Source organism: Haliotis asinina, chromosome 4, assembly GCF_037392515.1.
Source record: "Haliotis asinina isolate JCU_RB_2024 chromosome 4, JCU_Hal_asi_v2, whole genome shotgun sequence".
In the NCBI taxonomy this organism is placed as follows: Eukaryota; Metazoa; Mollusca; class Gastropoda; order Lepetellida; family Haliotidae; genus Haliotis; species Haliotis asinina.
Genome location: NC_090283.1, coordinates 60412616 through 60438191, shown reverse-complemented (window position 1 = coordinate 60438191; position 25576 = coordinate 60412616). Strand labels below are relative to the sequence as shown.

The window sequence follows — 25576 nt, the reverse complement described above, 5'->3', positions numbered from 1 at the left end:
AAAAGCGACTGTGCTTGTCGTAAGAGGCGACAAACGGGATCGGGTGGTCAGACTCGCTGACTTGGTTGACACGTCATCAGTTCCCAATTGCACCGATCGATGCTCATGTTGTTGATCACTGGACTGTCTGGTCCAGACTCGATTATTTACAGTCCGTCGCCATAAAGCTGGAATATTTATAATGCGACGTAAAACTAAACTCACTCACTCTCCATATGACATTCATGAACCGATATTTACGAAAGTAAACATTTTCTTCTTATTCACCCACACCCAATCTTTTACAACATTCAATCTAACTTTGTTAATATAAATCCTCCTCATGAAGCAATGTTTTCAAGATGCTTATCATCCCTTTGTTTACATACCAAACCAGCACTTCATGACTACACAAGTGAGTGAGTTGGGTTTTATGCTGCTTTCAACAATATTTCAGCCATATCTTGGTTGAGGAACACAAGCTGTACACACATTGTATCCATGTGGAACATCGAACCTGGCTCTCTCTGTGATGAACACTTTAACCACTAGGCTACCCTAGCTGATCTTTCAATGTCTTAGCATGGAACTAATATGAAGGATAGACCTTTGTGGCTAGAACCAGAATTTTCATATTCAGTGAATATTTGGGTTAGAATTGTTTACTAGCAATTCACATTTGTCATCACAGGTAATGCACCAGAGGTCAGGTGGTCTGACTTGGTGACTGCATTTGTAAATTTGTAAATACTCGTGTCATTCCGGCAAGCCGGATGGCGTTTTGCACCCCTCTCTTGGCCATGTTTACGACTGGGTCCTGCCGAAACATAAATGGGCATGGAGATGAAAACAGTCTTGCACTATCATCAAAGAAAGATAACTCTGAATTTCCAAACATGACTCTAAAAATATCCTACATCCTACAGCAATACGGTCGATCCCTTTGCAAATATGTTTCAGTGTTGAAAGTTGTTCATCCTTTAGCTAAAAGTTTATGTTTCAATTGTGCTTTCTATAGTTTAGCAAAATTCAATGGTTATGTTTTCATCTTTTGAAATAGTTTCATTATGCACGATTTCATTGGTTTGCCACGATTCTTGGCAATAATGGCGTACAAGAGGGGTACGAGTCTTCTTGTAGGTCACGGAAAGAGACAAATAGTTACGAATGTTGGTGACTGACGACTCTATCATGCCATGGTGTCCCAATTACACACATCCATGCTTATGTCATTGAGGGCACAGGCTTTCTTCCTAAACTGATCTGTTCTTTTTTCACAAAGTAGCATAAAACCAATTCACTCACTCATAAGAATGAAGATTTTATGGATATCAACTTCTTTATGAGAGAACACAACGTTTCGGAGTTAATGCTTACTCCTTCATCAGGTGATTGAGAAAGGGATACAGAGGTGTATTATATATACAGGTAAAACAATAACAAAGTAACAAGTGGAATGAGTTAACGAAAGCTAGTATAAACAAGCACTTGATAGGAAGCCGATAGTTAAGATAACAATGATGGAAGCCAACGGTAATGCATTTGATTGGATATGTTTACATAACATGATTGGGGATAAGGATGGAAGCCAATGGTGATACATTACGCATGATAGGATGATGTACATAACACACGATAGGGGGTGAGCATGTTTACATGAGGGTTGGTGATGTACAAACATAAGTATGTACTCGGGTAGATAGGCTATACATGAATTACATAGATAGAATGTACACAGGTAGATGAGATTAATTTATCAATAAGTCCCAGGCACTTGGTAGGTACACTCCTTGGTCGCGGTTGATGGCTGGTTTCTGTCTCCGGATCTCGATGGCCTCTTGCAGTTTCCTTTGGCGCCAGTTGTTGTTGTTGGTAGATAGTATGCTAGTGTCCTCCCATCGAATTGAGTGTTCAGGGTTCTTGAGAATATGTTCAGAGATGGCCGATTTCTGGTCGAGTTTCCTGACTGAGGTCTGACCAAAGCCAGCATCAATGTCACCTTCTCCAGTGGCAAGACCATCAAGACCTACCTAAAAGCCAACGGTAAAGGACCCAGCTGTGAACACCCTAACCCGAGAGGATGCATCTACCAGATCCCTTGCAACTGTGGCGACCTATACATTGGAGAAACGCTGAGACCAATCAACACCAGAATGAAGGAACATCAGACCTCAGTCAGGAAACTCGACCAGAAATCGGCCATCTCTGAACATATTCTCAAGAACCCTGAACACTCAATTCGATGGGAGGACACTAGCATACTATCTACCAACAACAACAACTGGCGCCAAAGGAAACTGCAAGAGGCCATCGAGATCCGGAGACAGAAACCAGCCATCAACCGCGACCAAGGAGTGTACCTACCAAGTGCCTGGGACTTATTGATAAATTAATCTCATCTACCTGTGTACATTCTATCTATGTAATTCATGTATAGCCTATCTACCCGAGTACATACTTATGTTTGTACATCACCAACCCTCATGTAAACATGCTCACCCCCTATCGTGTGTTATGTACATCATCCTATCATGCGTAATGTATCACCATTGGCTTCCATCCTTATCCCCAATCATGTTATGTAAACATATCCAATCAAATGCATTACCGTTGGCTTCCATCATTGTTATCTTAACTATCGGCTTCCTATCAAGTGCTTGTTTATACTAGCTTTCGTTAACTCATTCCACTTGTTACTTTGTTATTGTTTTACCTGTATATATAATACACCTCTGTATCCCTTTCTCAATCACCTGATGAAGGAGTAAGCATTAACTCCGAAACGTTGTGTTCTCTCATAAAGAAGTTGATATCCATAAAATCTTCATTCTTATGTATTTACACTTCTAAATGACATTCAAAGACTTCACTCACTCATGATATCAATCACTGGACTCTTATTATTTCCAACCAGATTACAGACTGCCTTCATGCCAAAACAAACCTATGAATCAAACTGTTGGCTTGTTCCACTTGTGGGGTTATAACACAGAAGTCCATAGATGCTGACGAAAGTTAAAATGTTGAATTCAAGTACATGCATACACACACACGCCAAATAAGAACTTTCTTTAAAACTTTGTAAATGTATTTGTTTTCAGTCAAGGACATAAGCTCGCTTGCATACAAAGCTGTTGTTTAAAAATGTTTAAAATGCTGAATTCAGATATATGCATACACATAAATAACAAATATATTTTTTTTTAGAACAACTGTCTTTAAAAGTTCTTAATTATTTCTTTTCAGTCAAGGACATCAGCTTGTATGCATACAAAGTCGATGTTTAAAAATGGAAATAGAGATTTGTTGATGCAGACTAACGGCTGATTATAGACGCTGCAATGAATGTGTGACTTGGCACAATCTCTAGAAGGTCATTAGGTCAAACTGACTCCTCTCAGCACTATGTATTCCACAAATATTTCATTTGTTTAGCCTTTAAGTACAACCATTTTGGGTCTGTTTTAACATTAATCTTCGCATAACAACACGAAATTTGTGACAAAAACTCTAATTATCTCTGCTGGAAGCCATTACTACAATTATCACTTCCCATATATCAAAGTGTACTAGTTGCACACAACTGTTTCTGACATTTGTGGAGAAGTAACACCCTTCAGTTGGAATGTAGACTGCCATTTTTATCTCACTGCAGGAAATACTGCATTCTATCACCTGCATGAACAAGTACGCGTTAAATATCAGCAGTCAGTTTTTATGCACTTTTTCACCAAAAAACATTAATCTGAGTAACATGAAAGAATTAATTCTGATGGGAACTTTTCTCTTACGCATCTGGATTAGCAGTCAGGAGAGCAGTCTGTACGCGACAATAAAATTGTATGGCAGTATATGGTGATATAATTCATTAGTCTGCTAACACGTCTCACATCAATGTATCGTTTTGTTTTTCATTTTTTTTGTAGGATAATTATATAGTGCACGTGTCCATGCAACTGGGACATGCTCAAGGCACTGGTATTTCTCCCCATGATCATTAGATGTCAATCGCAATGGCACATCGTATTATCAATTTCAACTCCCGTGAAGGTCCCGGGGTAGAATAAGCCTTCAGCAACACATGCTTGCCATAAAAAGCGACTGTGCTTGTCGCAAGAGGCAACTAACGGGATCGGGTGGTCAGGCTCGCTGACTTGGTTGACACATATCATCGGTTCCCAATTGCGCAGATCGATGCTCATGTTGTTGATCACTGGATTGTCTGGTCCAGACTTGATTATTTACAGACCGCCGCCATTTAGCTGTAATATTGCTGAGTGCGGGGTAAAACTAAAATCACTCACTCACTCCTACAATATTCAATAGATCAAACTACTACTGGGTGAACAGGGATGTCCAATTAGATGGAACAAAAGACAAATTCTGCACGTGCATAATATGTATATCTTTGCACGCTACATTCAACTGAAGAAATAAGTGAGACAATGTTAAAGCGGATGTTCTCCAAGATATCCAAAAATAGAAAGAAATACACTTGGTATTATGGTATGTAATTGTCATACTGAACTACGCCATGACATATTCAAGGCACAATCTGTTTTGATGATCAGTCATGAACTAATAGATTTCGTTTAAAATCTGGCCACCACTTTTGTGAGGTAAGCTCCGACACAAATCAGGCCATGTCAGAGCAAGTTGAGACGATGATTTCTGATTACATCTTTATACAAGACAAGCCAAGTCAAATCCTGTGTTTGCCATGTTACGAGTGGCCACTAAATTTGAGCCCCTTGCAACCTCCACAAAGCCCCCTAGCACAATAGGGCTCCCACAGCCTGACACCAGCGCCCACCCTGTGTTTGCTATTGCTGGATCCCCCCTTTCTCCTTGTTCTGTTTTACTCCTCTTTTTCTCGGAGGGATTTAGAAGATGATGATGTTGTGACTGTCGCTATCATCCTCAAACAAAGAGGTGAAGACTGGCTTACTGTTCCACCATACTTCAAGGTTTCATTATTTTTCAATGGATTTCTTCTTTGTCTGAGCCAGCACTCATACTCCATTGAAACTACAGAATTCAGTCAGGCTTTCTGTTCTAAATGTATTGCCACACATCCTTGGGGCACTGACAGCAACTTTGCATTTTCAAAGCCTATGAAATATCTTATCTCACAAGAAATATATTTAGGTAATTTTTTTTAATCGTAATGCTGATGTGAAGCATAATTCGTATGATTTGGTTTGAATAAAATCAGGCATTCATCGGTCACAGCCCTTGACTAAGGCCAATGCTGTCAGTACCAGCAACCAGGACCAAGCCTTCTTCCACACAATGACAGTGAAAACAACTGAAGAATTTGCCTGGAATACGATTTGGGAAACTGCATTGTGGGAACTTTATATTTCTCCTGTTATGAAACGTCCTCAAGGGCCTGAGTTGTAATGAATGCACAAGAGTCACTATTGATTGGTTGTATCTTTGTTGTTAGTGAAAACTCAAACTGACGAATGACAGCTACAATTCCACTACTCCAGCTGCGGAGGCTGGTCAAGGGTCTTCATCACATTACTCACCGATACCCACACAGCAAGACTGACGATGTTATTAAGTAACAAATATTGTACTACCAGTGAAATATTTTGAGAAATACACATGTATACTGAACAGCAAAATAAATGCATCAAGTATTATATAAAGTGAATATCTATACATTGTCAGGATTCTGATTTTGCCCAAGGATGCACAAATATCTGTAAGAGTATGGTTGAAGCATTGGCAGGGTGAGAAGAAGCACCATCTGTTTACGTCTTTGGTACAATGAACTGGGCCAGACTGATACAATTCAAACGCAACTACGCAATGAGGAAGATCATCACTGGATATATTTATATTTCCCATCAACACAATTGGTTGTCCCGGATGATTTTGGAGGCTTGTCATTCCTTTTCACAGTCACCATGGCAACTGCATGCCCATTGTGACATGACAATCTTACATTCAAACAATGATTCTTTCTACATACCTTGGCAGAAACTTGTTGGCCGTTCTCTTGCAGGTTCATGATGGCGTCAGATATTTTGACATCAATAGGATCAACCACAGACTCAATATTGAATGGCCCTTCAAGACGCCCAGCTAGCATCTTCATGGCGTCTGAAACAAACAACCGATGAAATATGTTAAAATGCGGATTCTTACAGAGATTTATCTTTGACTCGACTGGAGGGAGGGTGGATGGACTGATAGGCGGATGTTTGGACTGAAAGGCACCTGGATGGATGGATGGATGGTGGATGGACTGATAGTTGGATGTATGGACTGAAAGGTGCATGGATGGATGGATGGATGGTGGATGGACTGACAGGTGGATGTATGGACTGAAAGGTGCATGGATGGATGGATGGATGGTGGATGGACTGACAGGTGGATGTATGGACTGATAGGTGCATGGATGGATGGATGGATGGATGGTGGATGGACTGACAGGTGGATGTATGGACTGATAGGTGCATGGATGGATGGATGGATGGTGGATGGACTGACAGGTGGATGTATGGACTGAAAGGTGCATGGATGGATGGATGGATGGTGGATGGACTGACAGGTGGATGTATGGACTGATAGGTGCATGGATGGATGGATGGATGGTGGATGGACTGACAGGTGGATGTATGGACTGAAAGGTGCATGGATGGATGGATGGATGGTGGATGGACTGACAGGTGGATGTATGGACTGAAAGGTGCATGGATAGATGGATGGATGGTGGATGGACTGATAGGTGGATGTATGGACTGAAAGGTGCATAGATGGATGGATGGTAGATGGACAGAAAGGAGCATAGATGGGTGGATGGATAGAGGGAGGGTGGGTGGACAAAAAGGTGGATGGATGCGCAGAGATTTTATGAATGTATGCAAGAAGGGGGGATGGATTGGCAGGGGGGAGATGTACTGAAAGGTGGATCTATCATTTGATCTGTCCGTTGTTTCTGGGATTGTGGAAGGGTGTAATGCTAGGTGAGTAGACTGTTGGGTTATCGGTTATTTTTGGGTTGGTCTCTAAGAGTTTTGATGGGTGGTTCAGCATTATAGGAAGGTCCTGCCTGCTCAGCAAGTGGTCTTTACCACGTTTACTTCTTGTACACAGTCAGGACATCAAACGTCACCAGAACTCTGATCCCCTCAGTAAGTAAGCTCCATTCATGCTGACATAACGGTTTTGTCCACAAGGCACATAGTGACTCCACTGACACAGCAGGGTAACCTCTAATTGACCTACACCAGCATTACCACCAGAGACCTGCAGTCTAAGCACCTCACACCTTCCTGCTCAAACAATGCCTTACATAACACAGCAACTGTGAATCAACTCAACAAGCTGGACAAGATTACAAGCAAATCCTTTTCGTTGTTGAGTAACTTCTCCATGATGGGGTGTGAGCTGTCTTTGTTGTCTATGACATAATGGGAGCATATGGGAGACACCTTTGATGTGTGAGTTCAGTCTTCCAGACCAGCGCATAATGAGGAATAAGCCCAGACTATTGCAGAAACACAGAATGGTCAAGAAAATATACCTTGATAACAGTGCAGGGAGAAACAATCACCTCCGAGAGGATGAGTGCAGTCAGTGTGTGACTGTCAGTGAGGTCAATTTACAGCATGTCATTCCACGCATTGCTCCTGGGTTCTGTCATTCATATACAACTCTAAGAACTCAAAGTCATCCCAGTAAGGTCTCACTGACAAGTGGGGGAAAGTCCCACCAGATGAATCCTTAAAAGTCCCCATAAGCAAGCCACAGACCCTACTAATGGACTCCCATGTCACACCTCCACTCCCCTTGCATGTCACCATGAACAAGTCACAGATCCTACTAATGGACTCCCATGTCACACCTCCACTCCCCTAGCATGTCACCATGAACAAGTCACAGACCCTACTAATTGACTCCCATGTCACACCTCCACTCCCCTAGCACGTCACCATGAACAAGTCACAGACCCTACTAATGGACTCGCACGTCATACTCCTACCCCCTGGCATGTGCCCAAGAACAAGTCACAGTATCCCCACGAACAGACAGCTAACATCACAACCCACCACAGTGGTATCTTCTAATGGAACTGTATTGTGTTCAGCATTTTCACGGCTGCCACATCTTTTTAAAGACACTTGAAATTCCGAGTAACTCATTTTGAAGTAGATCACTAAATCACCCTATTCTTCCCTGAAGCACAACACTAGGAAAAAAGCTAAACTTCAACATCTCCTAAACACTTCATCCCCGCAGTAAGGCAACCTGATTAATACTTCTTTAATCCAATAATTTTTTCTCTTCTGTCGAAAATGTCTATCAATTTTAGAGATACGTTCGTATGAGTCCCCCATGCTGCGAGGCACAGCCGTAAACTTCACAGCACCCACAGGTTACTCAAAGAAGATTACTACTGGCTATCTTTCCTAATGGTCAAAACTCCCAAATGAATTTACCCAGTTCATTTCTATCGATGAGTCAAGGCAAGAAATCCAATAATGACTAGTCGAGTACTAACACAATCTCCTACTTGTCAGCCCTTGCATGTGGGTCGCCATGTGCATCTGAGCTGCAGATGGGTCTCACCACAGACTAAAACAATACCCACTGTCGCCAGGGCTAGCTCGAGAGGATGGGGTGCTGGACACAATAAAAGTTGTAGTTGACCTGAATAACAATAGGTTTTTGTAGGAGCGGGAAGGGAGGCCTGGTATTTACCGTATGTCATTCGATGGGTCTGAGTATGGATTCGTGATGTATCTCCTGAGAGTGTCCAGTAACGTCGAGTGGTTTTGTACATGCATTAACACACATCGTGGTTGTTTAACGAAGAGTTAACGAAACCTATGGGATAAATTGTTTCTTTTCATCAAATATATACAGTGTCAATCTGTAGCCACTGGTCTTCAGAGTCTAGTAAAAATTGTGATTAGTTTTGGAAGATTGGCTAATAACTCAACTCTAATATACCAAGCAATGGCTAAAGTGATTGTGTTTATCCACGATCAGTATAGATCATTTTCATCCTTAATTAGATTTTTTTACATTAACCTCATTAACGAATGAGTCACAGCTGATAAAACAACACTGTCATTAATATACATTTAACAAAAAATTGCTGACACTGATATTATTTGAATACAAACATTCAAGACAAAATGAGCCAAATTCTGAAATGTTCTATTGACCAAATTAATTGGTGCACACTATCTTGACAGCACACCAATTCCTAGCAAGAAAAACAAAGATGTCGAAGGACAAAGAAACAAGATCCATTATTTTATAATAATCAAAATATTTCAACAAATAATCCAAATTAAGACTTGCTAATCTGAAACAGCTTGGGGGTTAAAACAAAGGACACCGTCTGGAGAGGGTTAAATTAACCTTCTTTCACCAAGAAAAAAACTGTTCCAATCAGGGTTTCGAGTTCAGGAAATGATTTTGGGCTGAGGTGCGAGTTAATAAGTCTGTGGATGACTCACAGTCTAACTAGATTTGCGGCCATGTTAACTGGGGGCTTCCCTCTCCCTGTCTGTCAGTGGTCTAACAAAGCATGGCGAGGACAACGTGGGACATTCTTTAAACTTTGCGGTCATTACAAAAATTGCAAATAGGAACTGCTGTTTACAATCATGGTCAACATTCTGAAATTATTTTGAAAATAAAGTTGTCACTTTTAAGTCATTCCCTTCTTCATTCAACAAGAAACATCTTAACATCGGACACTGTAATAGTCACAGCATGTAGTCACATAGTACAATGATGTTATGTCCATATACGGTTTATACAAGTATTTCTTGAATAAAAAAGTACATGAAGATGTATACAAAGATCCTACTCGGAAAACAACCGTATCATGGAAGGAAAAATATATACACCAATAGTAAGTGACTGAGTGAATTTAGTTTTACATCGATGTCAGCAATATTTTAGCAATATCACACCAGAAATGAGCTTTGCACATTGTAACCATGTATGGAAAACTAAATTGTGTCTTCATCATGATGAGCAAGTGGTTTAATCACAAGGCTACCATACCGCTCATATACTCTGACAACTTAACTATGTACACAAACAGCATACCTACACTAATTGACAGAATTAGACACCTATGCCAATACACTCATATGTACTCATACACATTAATAATATGCCTGCCCCCAGTATACTTAATATCACACCTACCCTGATATACCCATAATATCATATATACTCCAACATTCATTAATAACATACCTACCCCCATATACTCAGTATCACACTTACTCCCATATACTCAATTTCACACCTACCTCCATATACACAATACAATATGTTTTCCAACATTCATTAATGACAAACCTACCCCATTTACTCAATATCAAACCTAGCCCCATGTACTCAATATCACACCTACCCCCATGTACTCAATATCACACCTACCCCCATGTACTCAATATCACACCTACAACATGTACTCAATATCACACCTACAACATGTACTCAATATCACACCTACACCCAAGTACTCAATATCACACCTACACCCATGTACTCAATATCACACCTACAACATGTACTCAATATCACACCTACAACATGTACTCAATATCACACCTACACCCATGTACTCAATATCACACCTACAACATGTACTCAATATCACACCTACACCCATGTACTCAATATCACACCTACAACATGTACTCAATATCACACCTACACCCAAGTACTCAATATCACACCTACACCCATGTACTCAATATCACACCTACACCCATGTACTCAATATCACACCTACACCCATGTACTCAATATCACACCTACAACATGTACTCAATATCACATCTACACCCATGTACTCAATATCACACCTACACCCATGTACTCAATATCACACCTACACCCATGTACTCAATATCACACCTACACCCAAGTACTCAATATCACTCCTACACCCATGTACTCAATATCACACCTACAACATGTACTCAATATCACACCTACACCCATGTACTCAATATCACACCTACACCCATGTACTCAATATCACACCTACACCCATGTACTCAATATCACACCTACCCCCATGTACTCAATATCACACCTACAACATGTACTCAATATCACACCTACACCCATGTACTCAATATCACACCTACACCCATGTACTCAATATCACACCTACAACATGTACTCAATATCACACCTACACCCATGTACTCAATATCACACCTACACCCATGTACTCAATATCACACCTACAACATGTACTCAATATCACACCTACACCCATGTACTCAATATCACACCTACACCCATGTACTCAATATCACACCTACAACATGTACTCAATATCACACCTACACCCATGTACTCAATATCACACCTACACCCATGTACTCAATATCACACCTACACCCATGTACTCAATATCACACCTACACCCATGTACTCAATATCACACCTACAACATGTACTCAATATCACACCTACACCCATGTACTCAATATCACACCTACACCCATGTACTCAATATCACACCTACACCCATGTACTCAATATCACACCTACACCCATGTACTCAATATCACACCTACACCCATGTACTCAATATCACACCTACAACATGTACTCAATATCACACCTACACCCATGTACTCAATATCACACCTACACCCATGTACTCAATATCACACCTACACCCATGTACTCAACATCACACCTACACCCATGTACTCAATATCACACCTACACCCATGTACTCAATATCACACCTACACCCATGTACTCAATATCACACCTACACCCATGTACTCAATATCACACCTACCCCCATGTACTCAATATCACACCTACAACATGTACTCAATATCACACCTACACCCATGTACTCAATATCACACCTACACCCATGTACTCAATATCACACCTACAACATGTACTCAATATCACACCTACACCCATGTACTCAATATCACACCTACACCCATGTACTCAATATCACACCTACAACATGTACTCAATATCACACCTACACCCATGTACTCAATATCACACCTACACCCATGTACTCAATATCACACCTACAACATGTACTCAATATCACACCTACACCCATGTACTCAATATCACACCTACACCCATGTACTCAATATCACACCTACACCCATGTACTCAATATCACACCTACACCCATGTACTCAATATCACACCTACAACATGTACTCAATATCACACCTACACCCATGTACTCAATATCACACCTACACCCATGTACTCAATATCACACCTACACCCATGTACTCAATATCACACCTACACCCATGTACTCAATATCACACCTACACCCATGTACTCAATATCACATCTACACCCATGTACTCAATATCACACCTACACCCATGTACTCAATATCACACCTACACCCATGTACTCAATATCACACCTACACCCATGTACTCAATATCACACCTACACCCATGTACTCAATATCACACCTACACCCATGTACTCAATATCACACCTACACCCATGTACTCAATATCACACCTACAACATGTACTCAATATCACACCTACACCCATGTACTCAATATCACACCTACACCCATGTACTCAATATCACACCTACACCCATGTACTCAATATCACACCTACACCCATGTACTCAATATCACACCTACAACATGTACTCAATATCACACCTACACCCATGTACTCAATATCACACCTACAACATGTACTCAATATCACACCTACACCCATGTACTCAATATCACACCTACACCCATGTACTCAATATCACACCTACACCCATGTACTCAATATCACACCTACACCCATGTACTCAATATCACACCTACACCCATGTACTCAATATCACACCTACACCCATGTACTCAATATCACACCTACAACATGTACTCAATATCACACCTACACCCAAGTACTCAATATCACACCTATCCCATGTACTCAATATCACACCTACAACATGTACTCAATATCACACCTACACCCATGTACTCAATATCACACCTACAACATGTACTCAATATCACACCTACACCCATGTACTCAATATCACACCTACACCCATGTACTCAATATCACACCTACCCCCATGTACTCAATATCACACCTACACCCATGTACTCAATATCACACCTATCCCATGTACTCAATATCACACCTACACCCATATAGTTAGCATCATATGTACTCCAATATGCACTACTGACAACAACAATTTTACAACATTGTCTGAGCAACAACAGTTTTCGAGGTTTGCACAGCAATATTTGGACGAGCCAGTCGCAATTGTTTACTACGTGCTATATGGCTGTTATCAATCCACTGGTGTAAGCTATTCATCCATAGGTGTGTTCAGTTACAGTAATTCATCCAACAATAGGTTAAGGGTGTGCAGGAGAAGAAACAAAACTAGCCAACAGGAATTCTTTATTTTTTCAAACAACTTCTCACAAATGCCTGCTACATCGGCCAATCCTGTAGAACATTGAAACATGTGCATGTTTACATACTACTAGATGCACAACAGCCTTCCATACATTGCGACTGGGGCTGTAGGAACAGTAATGCCTGGTGGTGCAGACAATCACTGTGACTGGCGCTACAAAATGTGTGTGTGCGCGCGCACATGCAGCGCGTGCGTGCGTGCATGCCTGGGCATGTGTGTGTGCGTGCGCGTGCGGGTGCGCGAGACACATTGATGAGACATGTCCGTTGAAATCGATACGCCATCAAGTTTTGACTTGAACACATTTGAACCAATTACCAGACACTTTTAAACAAAGCTGTGTAAGATTACCAGCAAATAATGTCAAACTGTTTCCTCAATATTGGCCAACAATGAAGTACTGTAAGTGAGTGAGGTTTAGTTTTACGCCACTTTTAGCAATATTCATTCAAGCATTACGGCGGGGACATCAGGAAGTACTTTTAGGGAAGCAGTTGGGATAAAACCAATTAATCCAATGAGCATTGTCATTAGTCCTCTTAGGTCTCAAGAAATATAGAAGTTATTTTGGACTTGCAGTGTGTACAATACCACAAACAGTTTGAACTTACTGCTTGTATGTAAAGTAACGTACCGAAACATCTGCCCACTCTGCTGTACAACATAACATGATCGCAAAGTCAAAATTTCTCAGTATTCACGTCAAACATCAGCAATCATATTTAGCCGTCTATCATCCATACATAGATTCAAAGTTACACATCTAATTTCTGACGTGCTTCAACTTAACCGATATCGATCATCCGTCACGACAGAGTAAGTGTTCATTCAACGAATGTGATAAATGTATTATGTCGTCGCAACGTGAAACATCGTCCGTTTGTTTTATAATTACAAACCAAAAACAGGGGAGGCCTTCTTGGTTGTCTAGCCCTGCCATTCTGCTTCATCAGTATACCAGCAGGAAACAATGAAAATATTTCATATAAAGTCAGGTCCCTGCCCAAATACTCTGCCTTTAACTCAAATTGAGTTTTGTGCAAGTGCTGGAATATGATATATCTTTTCTGACAATATCACTTCATTATCGACAATTTCTTGTCAACCAATCATCATAATTCATGTTACGCCCTCCGAAGACACCCGCTGTCACATGATTAGATGACACGCAGGCTGACAAAAAACAAATCCACTAAAATTGTTCAAAAACAAATATTTCATTTCCATTTGAGATTCTCTGCATGAAATCGCTGTCCAAAATTTGCATTTAACGCGCCCCTCAATTTATCAAGAATGGTTGAAAGAGCAGAGGAAGAGGGCTTGAAGAAAATCGTGATGATTCATCTAATAGAAGACAAATAACATCCCCCTTAAATATGGCGGCATTTCTAATCTGATCTCGCCTTTCTAACAAAATGTATAGTATTACACATTCAGATGCCCTCTCATGAAGGCAGAGCATTTTCACGACAGTATCAACTTTTTCTAAAAATGAAATCAAATACTTTCACCCATGTTTTTAATGCATCTTTCGTGACTTTGAAAAAAAATGTTCAACATTATACATGATCCAAACTGAAGGAAAACACAATGTCCATGCTGAGAACATGGCCGTGGTGGTCCTTGGTCTTAACACGTGTAAGGAAATGACAAATATTGTCTGAAACACAGTACTGGTCTCCTGCCTTGCTGGTAACACCACCACTCACTGAAACGTAAGCGTTTGTTCTGTGATATCTCACAGCAGTAATTCCTGCCATGCGACTGATCACAAACCAGACAAAACAACATTATTCTCAAAAGGCTGTAACTTGATGTTGTCTGCACTGGTCAGGGGAATCTTGTTTAGATTTATGGTTTGATGTCAACCACAAGAGCTCATGCAACTTAAAACAAAACTTACAGGTCCGTATCGCGATATTTTTTGTCATCAAATGAATTAGTTTCACTGGCCATATTGGTTGGCTGAACCTTTGTTTAGCTTTTCACCTACAATTCAATTTCAACCACAGAGGCTCACCTAACTCAAACCTTGTTCCTATCCATTGCAACTCAAAACATATTTCAGTATCAAATAGATGTGGAATGTTTCAAATGTTTCAATTTAGACAAATGTCTTCCAGTAATTCAGAACATTGTATGGCTGGGAGTAACTGGATGCCCACCCGCTTCCAGGATTAAACCCAATCCTCTCAGGTACATCACCCACCCTGAAGTCCCGTCTGTGTCTGGCTGTCACGCAGATTTGATGGATGGCCGAAGGGTCAAGATGAAAGGGTTTAGCTCCAGCATGAGGCAACAGGGCATTGTGGGTAGGGGGAGAGTTGCCACACCTTGGATAATCATATCTCTTTCATCTACTCAATGTTGGAACCATTTCGTAGGAGCAAAATTCAAATTCTTAGTGAACCAGAAGCCTCTCGCTGTCGTTTTGTTACACTGCCTACAGCCGAGTATTTGATAGGTCTATTCAAAAGAGGTAGGATTCAAAGGCTTCCCTCTTTGAAGAGTATTCATAGTCAAGATTGACTCGCTTCGTTGGCCATGACGAAAAGAGGCCATAATTTTATGGCCGGAATTGATCTCGAGGGAATCGTAAAAAGACAATTACAAATCAAACTCATAATTTGTTAAAAAGGCAGCGAAAAGAGCACATAATATTCTTGATGACCCTTGTACGTTTAATAGTCTACTGACATAAACACACAGCAATACTCTGACACAACATAACTTCGGGCGTCAATAGGCTGAGACTATAGAGTTTTCATTACACACCTCCCCATATACTCCACAGCCTTTACCTTACACACCACCCTTATACTGTCTGCTCACTGTGTCTTATACATTGTACACAACAAACCCCACAAATTATTTACCGCTGCTATCAATATAAATTGTGTGAAATACTCAAATTGAAATCTTTTTGGAGTTTAACATTAAAACTCTCTTTTCCAGAGATGTTTCTGATGAACTACTTTGTACTTTGAGAAAATATCAATAAAAACGGAAATTTCAATTTTAATAACATTATTCTTATATGAGTAGGACATTATTAGCCCCAAAAGGTCCTCCATGTGGAAACTGACTGAGTCTGATCACAGGCAGGCATTACAGTGGACTCAAAGGAAAGATTTGATGATTATCGAACCGACATTTCATGGTCATGTGAAAACCGTAGCAGTGGATCATGTGATCCAGTTGATCCATCGAGAAATCCCGAAACAATCTCATGGACAACATTGGGACTGAAGTTAAAGAAAATGAAACAAGCATTAATTCACAAAATGATTCGTAATATTGTCCAATCTCTAATGATATAGCGATATACTGACTTCTCCTACTATATTAATGAGCTCATTAACTTGAATTGGATATAATATAAGAGGTCACATATCCTTGAATGACCTGTGAGAGTCAACATCCGCCCCTGCAGGATTACGAGAGGAGAGAAGAAGGGGGGTGAACCTTTACAAGACAGCATGAGCCCTTGCTATAAATCTCGCCATTACAGTGGGAGCTTAATACCATGTTTTCAGATGTGGATATCGTGTCTGATATTTCACCTCCTAAAAGTGCTTCCCCTAATCCTGTAAGCCCCTCCGTGGGATACACAAGTTATCTCATATGATGCATTCACTGCTAGGGGATATCGTAGCTTATCCAAAGCAACCACTCATCATCCTTGTTGTTTGTTATCTACGTTTGATAGATGTTCAATTGAAACTTGAAATGCTGAAACAAGATGGCCTTCAATGCATTCACATTAAAATTACCTGCTTGAATCCATCCACCCTGAAATATAGTTCCCCTTTACTCCATGGAGGATTTAGTGCTTGATTTAGATGTCGATCATTAATTCACTGAACAAACTGAACAGCAAAAGAAACACATGTTAAAAAAATTGAAATCCAAATCTCATATAAGTTAGCTTGTCTTCTATTAATAAACTAGTATTAAAAAAAGAAGAAGAAGAAGAAAAAAGTTGCATTTCTTTTGCTATTCAGTATATGTCCTTAGGAAATACCAGTGTACACAGCCCTGGAGATACGTCTCGCACATACTGAATCTTTCTTCCAGTCATCCCAAGGGGTAATCAATCGTTACTACAGAAGGTTCTTCTTGAATGTTGCCAAAAAGTTTCCATGCTGAGCTATATCTCAAAGGTTTCAACTTAAACTGAATTCTAAAGAAAAAGTATGTTTTAGTATATTCTGGAATAAAAACACATTTATAACATCCTAATTAGATTTACGTGACACCCAAAGAAACTTTGTCCCCACCAAATACATACCCGCCTCTCTGCCTTGCCCCACCCACAGCCCTTTCTGAAATGATGTCTAAAAACATTCTTCAAAGTCCATGTCCCTTTGAAGAAAAAGCAGCATACCATATGACCACATATTACCAGTAAGGAACAATCACCAAGAGGACAGCTCTGTTTTTAAAAAAAAAGTAATTTTAGTACTTTTTATTACTGTATTACACACAAAAAAATCCCCTCCCTCTAATTATACATAAATAGAAAACCATATATATAAAAAATCTATAACTGTTATGGCAATCACTTGTTTCAAGGCGGACTAAATAATTGTTTTTACATGCGATTATTTATTTTCTCGAGGTCTGGGCGGAGCCTTTTTGCAGAATTGGGATCATCTGGTTTTGACTTTTCGTGTCGACATCTGGTAGCGTTCTCTGTAATACTGACAGGAACTAGAATCAAAACTTTGGAAAGTCTTCTGGGAAAGAATACCAGGACTGGTGCCCATTAAGATTTGTTCCGTTTTTGGATGTGAAAGTTTATATAGAGCACATTCTTGACAAGTGCAGTACACAGTGTGTTCTTGACTCATGGGTATGCAAAACAAAGTTCACCTACAGTGGTCACAGCTGTAACTCTTTCAAAATAGCAGTTTTCTTTGCCAACACTACAGGTCTCAACTTTGGAATTGTAAACTTTCTCCACAGATGAACTTTCTTTTATCAGTTTATACATCTGTTACTGCAAAGTGTGTAAAAATCTTGTTTTTTAACACCCACTGCCAACCCATATAAACATAGTTGTAATTTTATTTGCAACATCAATTGTCCGAGACATCAACTGATGGGAGCTTAATTACAAATTGGCATTAAATAACGCCATTAGGGGTACCTGTAGTCATACCTCCATTTCTAACACTACTCACAAAGATATCCAAGTCGTAAATAGTCTTCTCACTCAGGGGAAATACATAACCAAATGTCTGAACTGTAACATCAAGATATCTCAGAAAACAAAACATTTGACTCCCTACAACAACCTGATATGGAGGCCTGGTATACATAACGGAACTGTTCTGGCAAACCGGAACCACAGAGCGGTTCTGCAACTGTTCAAAGGCGGCTAGTAACACCTTGCTGGCCGGCCCAGTGCTAACACCTGTTTCTTCCACACACACCTCGATCGATCAAAACAAGAACGTTTTTCCTTGCCTCAATTTTCTGATGTCTCGTTGGAGGTTAATAACACCAGTGGTAGAAACTACCATGTTTCTTGACTTTCCTGGTTTTGTTGCTCTTCAAAGAAGAGCCATAGTTCCTGGATAATTGGGTTCACATGGCCTCCTGACTCTTTTTTTCTGTGGTTTAATTCCTGGACAGACGAGGGCTGCCAAGCCAGGTAGGAGGAATACTGGAACAGGTGGGGCCCACATGGAGGGGGGTCGGAATACTTGTTCCAATTCATGCATCACCAAAGCAGCCAAATTCCTTAATGTACATAGGTGAAAGATTACTTTCCCCATAAACAATGCTGGTAGACAGCAAGAAGATATAAAGCCAGTGTGTTTGGATTAGTGAAACAGTATTTAGGGGCATCACTGGCTTCTTAACCTTCAGCTTGGCTTTTGAGGGAAAACGTGTGCTGATAATATTAATTACTTGTAGAACTCAACAAGTCATTGCAGTTTTTCCTACAACCAGTCTGGAGTTGTATTTACAAATATTACAACAATGTGTTGGAAATAAAACAGTGGAGTTTTCAACTATTTAGTGTCAATATCACATTAAAGATGATAGTGTTTATTTACTCATTAGGTCCGTACATTTCCCACACGTAAGAAATAAGAATCTAATCAGGTTAAGGGTTCAAAATTGTAACAATATCTGTTTCACCTTAATGTAGTAGGATATTTCACTGGTGGTGAAAACTGAAGGTGGTGAAATATCTCACATGTACGCAGCCAAATATCTCAACTCTGAAGTGATATTTCTTATGTGTATGACATGAAATACCTCGTCTGTAGCTGGTGTTATCTTAACTGTAGTGAAATATCTCACATGTACATAATGAAACATCTCACCTGTATGAAATACCTCACCTGTACATGAAACATCTCACCTGTATGAAATATCTCACCTGTACATAATGAAACATCTCACCTGTATGAAATATCTCACCTGTACATGAAACATCTCACCTGTATGAAATATCTCACATGTACATAATGAAACATCTCACCTGTAAGAATTATCTCACCTGTACATAAAACATCTCACCTGTATGAAATATCTCACCTGTACATAATGAAACATCTCACCTGTATGAAATATCTCACCTGTATATGGTGTTATATCTCACCTGTACATAATGAAACATCTCACCTGTATGAAATATCTCACCTGTAAAAAATGAAACATCTCACCTGTAAGAATTATCTCACCTGTACATGAAACATCTCACCTGTATGAAATATCTCACCTGTACATAATGAAACATCTCACCTGTACATGGCGTTATATCTCACCTATTGAGTGAAATATTATATGTGTATGAAATGAAATATATCACCTGTGACAAGGACAATGTTACCCTCTTAGATTCACAGAGTTGGTGGAGCGGAGTAATGGTTAAAGCGTGTTCTCATCAGACTGAAGACCTGGGTTTGATTCCCGACATGGGTACAATTACTGAGGCCCATACCTTGTGTCCCCACCATGATATAGCTGGAATATTGCTAAAAGCAGCGTAACATCATACTTACTCACTCATTAGACTGACCAAGATTTCTATTGTTGAAATAGATTCTACATAAGACTAATCCATCATCATTTGACTTAATGTAGAATCATCAATATTATTTTCCATGGATTCCAGAGACATTCCAGGGGTGGGGGGTAATAGCTGGAGGACATTTAAGAAACATTAACTAATGTGTCACCTGTGACATCTGGCGATTCATTTGGCAACAGCCGACGTACAGATTTCGCTTCACTGATGGAATATAACAAACATGGAAATGTTATATGTGAAAGTCTAGGAATGATAGACAGTGTTTATCTAAAACCAGTCTATTTCTATATGTAGTCCACTATCTGTGAGGTGTGCAGATTCTGATACCCCTTGTGAAGTCAAGAGGTGTCAGGAGCTTATATAAGAATGTATGATAAATGAATTTCACCAGCACTGAAATAAATTTTCCTAGAATTAAGTTCTCCAAACTTTAGATATTCAGAATTTTGTCCTGTCCTTCGAAATGTTTTGTTGACAAACATATCAGTGATCTTGATGATGAAATGTAATTGAAATTAAAATATGTCTGCATTACAGAATTTAGTTTGTGAGACGAATACATGAAATAACACTCTGAACATGACTTTTTGAACACAATATTTCTAATATCCCAGCTTTGCTTTGCTTGTTTAAATTTCACAAACCAGTTAAATGTCAGCTGAACTTCTATGGACTTGACAAATGTTTCTTGCAAGCGAAACATTCAGATACTCTACCGCTGTTATTTAACAAAATGGCGATCAAAGGCAAGTCCACCTCACTAAACCAGCACTGAAATTTCCATAGATTTCGCTGCGACCATGATGTAAGCGTGTGTAACAAACCGTGAGCAGTCCATATTTTTCCCCACCCCTACAAAGCTGTATTCCTTAATATATGGGAGGCACAGACAATGGATACTTAGTATTGCATTAACCTACATCTGACACATCAGACATTTCAGATTAACATACATCTTCATCTGCCTCAACTTCGTATCTCCCCATGTCTGAATAATGTGCATGTGTAACAGCAGCAAAGAATTCAAGGTCTTCCAGATAACATTTTCCGTAAATATACGTACACGTAGCTCAGTAAAACACTGTGACACCAATGCTGCTTGGAACGCTCCTTACCAATATTGCTTAAAATCAATTTTTAGCAGGTCGAATTGAGGCAAATTCGTTGCACGTTTGTTGACTTGCACCAGTCTGCAGGTAAAATCTGGTGGTGGACAGGAAGAAGACAGACAGGGTGGTAGTTGGTCATAAACAAGTCTGTCAACTTGATCAAGGGTGGATCCAGGAATTTTGAAAGGAGGGGATACCTGAACCCCCCCATTGGCTCTGCCAATGCAACAACCCAAACCTTCAATGTGATCATAAGTTTTTTTAAAAAGCGTTCTCACCCACAATCCAGCAATGTTGTTCACGGCTGTGAACAAGCACAACAGAGTTACTGTGTGGAATCAAACTCCTGGCTAACTGCACAGACCACTGAGCCACCCAACAACCCGCAAGGAAGATACAAAGCATTGCTACTTACCAATATATTCGTTCCACACGCTGTTGATGTCTGCCTGGTAGGCGAGACAGCCCTTCATGGTGTTGAGGCAGAAGTTGTTGCAGGGCTTGGTGCTGACCAGACCCTGGCAGTGAGGGCAGTACATCATCTTCATCAGCCCACGTGTACACTGCTCTGTGGCCGGTATCTGCAACAGGACATCGTTGTTGGTGTATGAGTGAGTGAATGAGTCAGTTTAGTTTATGCCGTTTTTAGCAATCTTCCAGCAATATGATAGCAGGTGACACCAGAAAAATGGCTTCACACATGGTACCCATGTGGGGAATCAAACCCGGGTCTTTAATGTGACATGTGAATGCTTTAAACACAAGGCCAACCCTTTGCTCCTATTAGTGTGTGATATCAATGAGACACGTCTATATTAATCTGGCAAATCTACTATGTACCATGAATCCTTGAATAAAACACCCACTGTATATATTTTTCGGAAAGGTCACTTGGACATGTAATATGATGGTTACATATTGGCATATATTCAAGGATTTATGGTATGCTTCATAGAAGAGTTCCATGGCAACGCTACAGTTAGGCCTCATCCTTGCCAGACTTCAAGATCTGCCTCATCATACCATTGGTCGAAAACCATACCAGTGAAACATGTGATATACTTTGGGGTTTATCAGTATTTAACAAATACCCCCATCTTTCACTGAAACAAAATCGAGGTCATTACAAAAAAACCTGAAACATACTGTTTTTTTACTGATAATTTGTAATAACACTTGAGCAAGTCTAGCCTCTGCACTCCATCTGGTATCTGTTCATAATCACCCTCAGATACGATAACCAAGATAAACCAATTTATCAACAGCAAAACTTCCTGCGCAAACAACATTTTAACTAGGACTATTTCTAGCTGATATGAGCTACTGTATCAACAAGCAGAAAAATTTGGAAACATTCTGCATGTCAAAACATGTCACTATCTGTAATAAAATGCAAGCAATTTACGTCAATGTCTTGCGAAAACATCAAAGTTAATGCTCTGAAATACGCAAACTGTTTGCGGCATGGAACTGTTTATCAATCCGACAAGATCCTAACCCCTGGACAACCACCTTTCAACATCGGTCAAACATGTCCCCTGATGACAGCAGACATCTAAGCCAACATAACCCCAAACATTCACAATCAAATATCATCCATAAATATTTTGGCTATGTATGGAACCCTGCTGGAAATGGCACAGCAAAGGTTGGCGCTATTATCAAGTTTAATCCTGAACTTCCTGTGTGTGGCATTCAGGACTGCTCCTGCCTTCTGACTTGTAGTCACCATGCTGTAATGCATGTGAAGTAGTTCAGGACTGGAACAACCCAGGTCAAATTAAACGTTTTCATCTCCTAAACCACGCTGACTGAAATATCCTACATTTCTTGTACACATTTGTCTAAAATGCACCTCTCCGTATACATAATAAACCTGTGATACTTGTGGCTTCACCGCTGTGCATTAAGATGGATGTAGCTGTAAACAGCATCTAAGATCATCCTCAAATCTGTAATTTGAACAAAACTCCTCAAGAAAAGTCCGATGGAATCCAATGCATGAAATTTTCAAATTCAGCCAAGTTCAATATTTCAAAATGTGATTTATTACTTGATACTTCAGGCAAACTTGATACTCTTTCCCAAATGTTGAAAATGTGATGTTTTATCCGTGCATCTTAACGTCAAAACCATTTTGAAATATTTCAAAACTGAAAAACATAATATCATTTTACAAATTACAGTCATACACTAGCGTTTCAAATGCAGTCAAGCCCCTAACCATGAAAATAATTGCATCACTTCTAACCGTATCAAATTCAAATAAATTACAAGAATTCATCGAAAGAAAATGAGGGAAATCGAATTTCAGCTGGAACGTATGAAAGTGTAATGGCCCTGTTTGTCCTCAAGCTCTTGCTTCCGGAGACCAGCCAACCATCTGGCACGTGAGCAATGGCGACTATGTCACGTCCTACATTCTGCTCCATATTTCCCTTGTTGTTGAAAACAACGGCTACAATGTTGAAGGTGTAAGAAAGAAACCTGGACATAAATAACGATAACTTCCAAAGGGAGATATGTTGACTTGCTACTGCTTTTGCCTTTCGCGTTTTCAGAATGGAATGTGATGCTTATGGCTCAGTCAAACATCGTTGACGTTGGCTGTGAACATGCTCAATAATGGAGGCATACAATACAGGTCTTGTAATTCAGATGAAACCAGTCATTTGATTTTGAAGACAATTACATACATACTCATTTTTATGAAACAAGTATGAGAATTCACGTACAGTCTCCATACAGTCAGTGTTTCCTACGGAAAGGACAAATGTGTAATACAGAGATGCCAACTAGTAGTGTCAACGTTCAACATTAGTAGTTTGACCATAAAATTAGTAGTCAACTAAATAAACAAAATCATGATGGATGCTGAGAAATAAATGAATGATATTACGGTCATGTGGTTAAATTATTTCCGTAGGAACTAAATGTGTCAAATCGCAAAGGTATTGAAATCAGCTTCGCTAAAATTACGTTTGTTACTTGCAATCATTCCAGTTCAAATATGATTACACGATGCCATTTAGAAAGTGGTCAAATGCAACATATGTCATATTTGGGATTTCACTTTCTTAGTAAAGTACAAATTTTAGTACTTTTTAGGTTGAGTCCCATCCGGGATTCGAACCCGCACCCTCAGAGTCAGGCACCTAATCGCCAGCACACAAAGTCAGCCGCCTAGCCCGCTCAGCCACCGCAACAGTGGGCTAGGCGGCTGACTTTGTGTGCTGGCGATTAGGTGCCTGACTCTGAGGGTGCGGGTTCGAATCCCGGATGGGACTCAACCGAAAAAAGTACTAAAATTTGTACTAAGAAAGTGAAATCCCAAATATGACATATGTTGCAGTTCAAATATGTCATTAAATATGATGAATGGAAGGTACATGAAGTCCGAAAATGTATTTCATCGTTGAAAATATATGTTTTTGTCTATAAATCCGAATTTTAATGCATTTTATTCAAATTTCATGGGATTTCTAGTGGAATCGTATTGGCGTAGTTTGAAGTTAAAATTCATAGTGACTATGATAAAATCGTAGCGGTTGGCATCTCTAGGTAATATGTCAAATGTACTATGAGGTGTATGCTTTCTAAACATGAATCTTGTCATTTTCCATTTCAACTCTGAAATATTTAGAACTGAGACCAAGTGACCTCAAAACTGATTTGCTGTCATTAAACCAACTCTTGTGACATTAGCTTTTTAAAACTTGACAAATTATCAGAAAACAATATATGAACTGCACCACTGTCTACAAAACACTGTCAGACACTACATCCTCAAAACTTGTTACTTACTACTACTGTTTGTCTGCATAATCAGAAACATTAGAAAAAATATCAAAATTCAACAGATTATAACAAATCTTCAATTCCAACAACAAAATAACAGTTTAATACAATTACAAATCTTACATTCTCATTCCCTCCAAGCTCTTTCTAACCTTGAAATCTGTAAAATTTCCCA

The 25576-nt window shown here is 39.7% G+C and overlaps 1 protein-coding gene across 1 annotated transcript in view; it reads right to left on the bottom strand.

Moving 5' to 3' along the window:
• Positions 1-25576, bottom strand: part of LOC137281749 (glypican-6-like) — a 98706-nt gene that overhangs the window by 15228 nt on the left and 57902 nt on the right. Inside the window, exons 4-5 of the mRNA XM_067813347.1 lie at positions 22019-22184; positions 5963-6093 (exon numbers count right to left, since the gene is read on the bottom strand). Of these exons, the coding sequence (XP_067669448.1) occupies positions 5963-6093; positions 22019-22184 (297 nt within the window). The remainder of the gene's footprint in view (positions 1-5962; positions 6094-22018; positions 22185-25576) is intronic.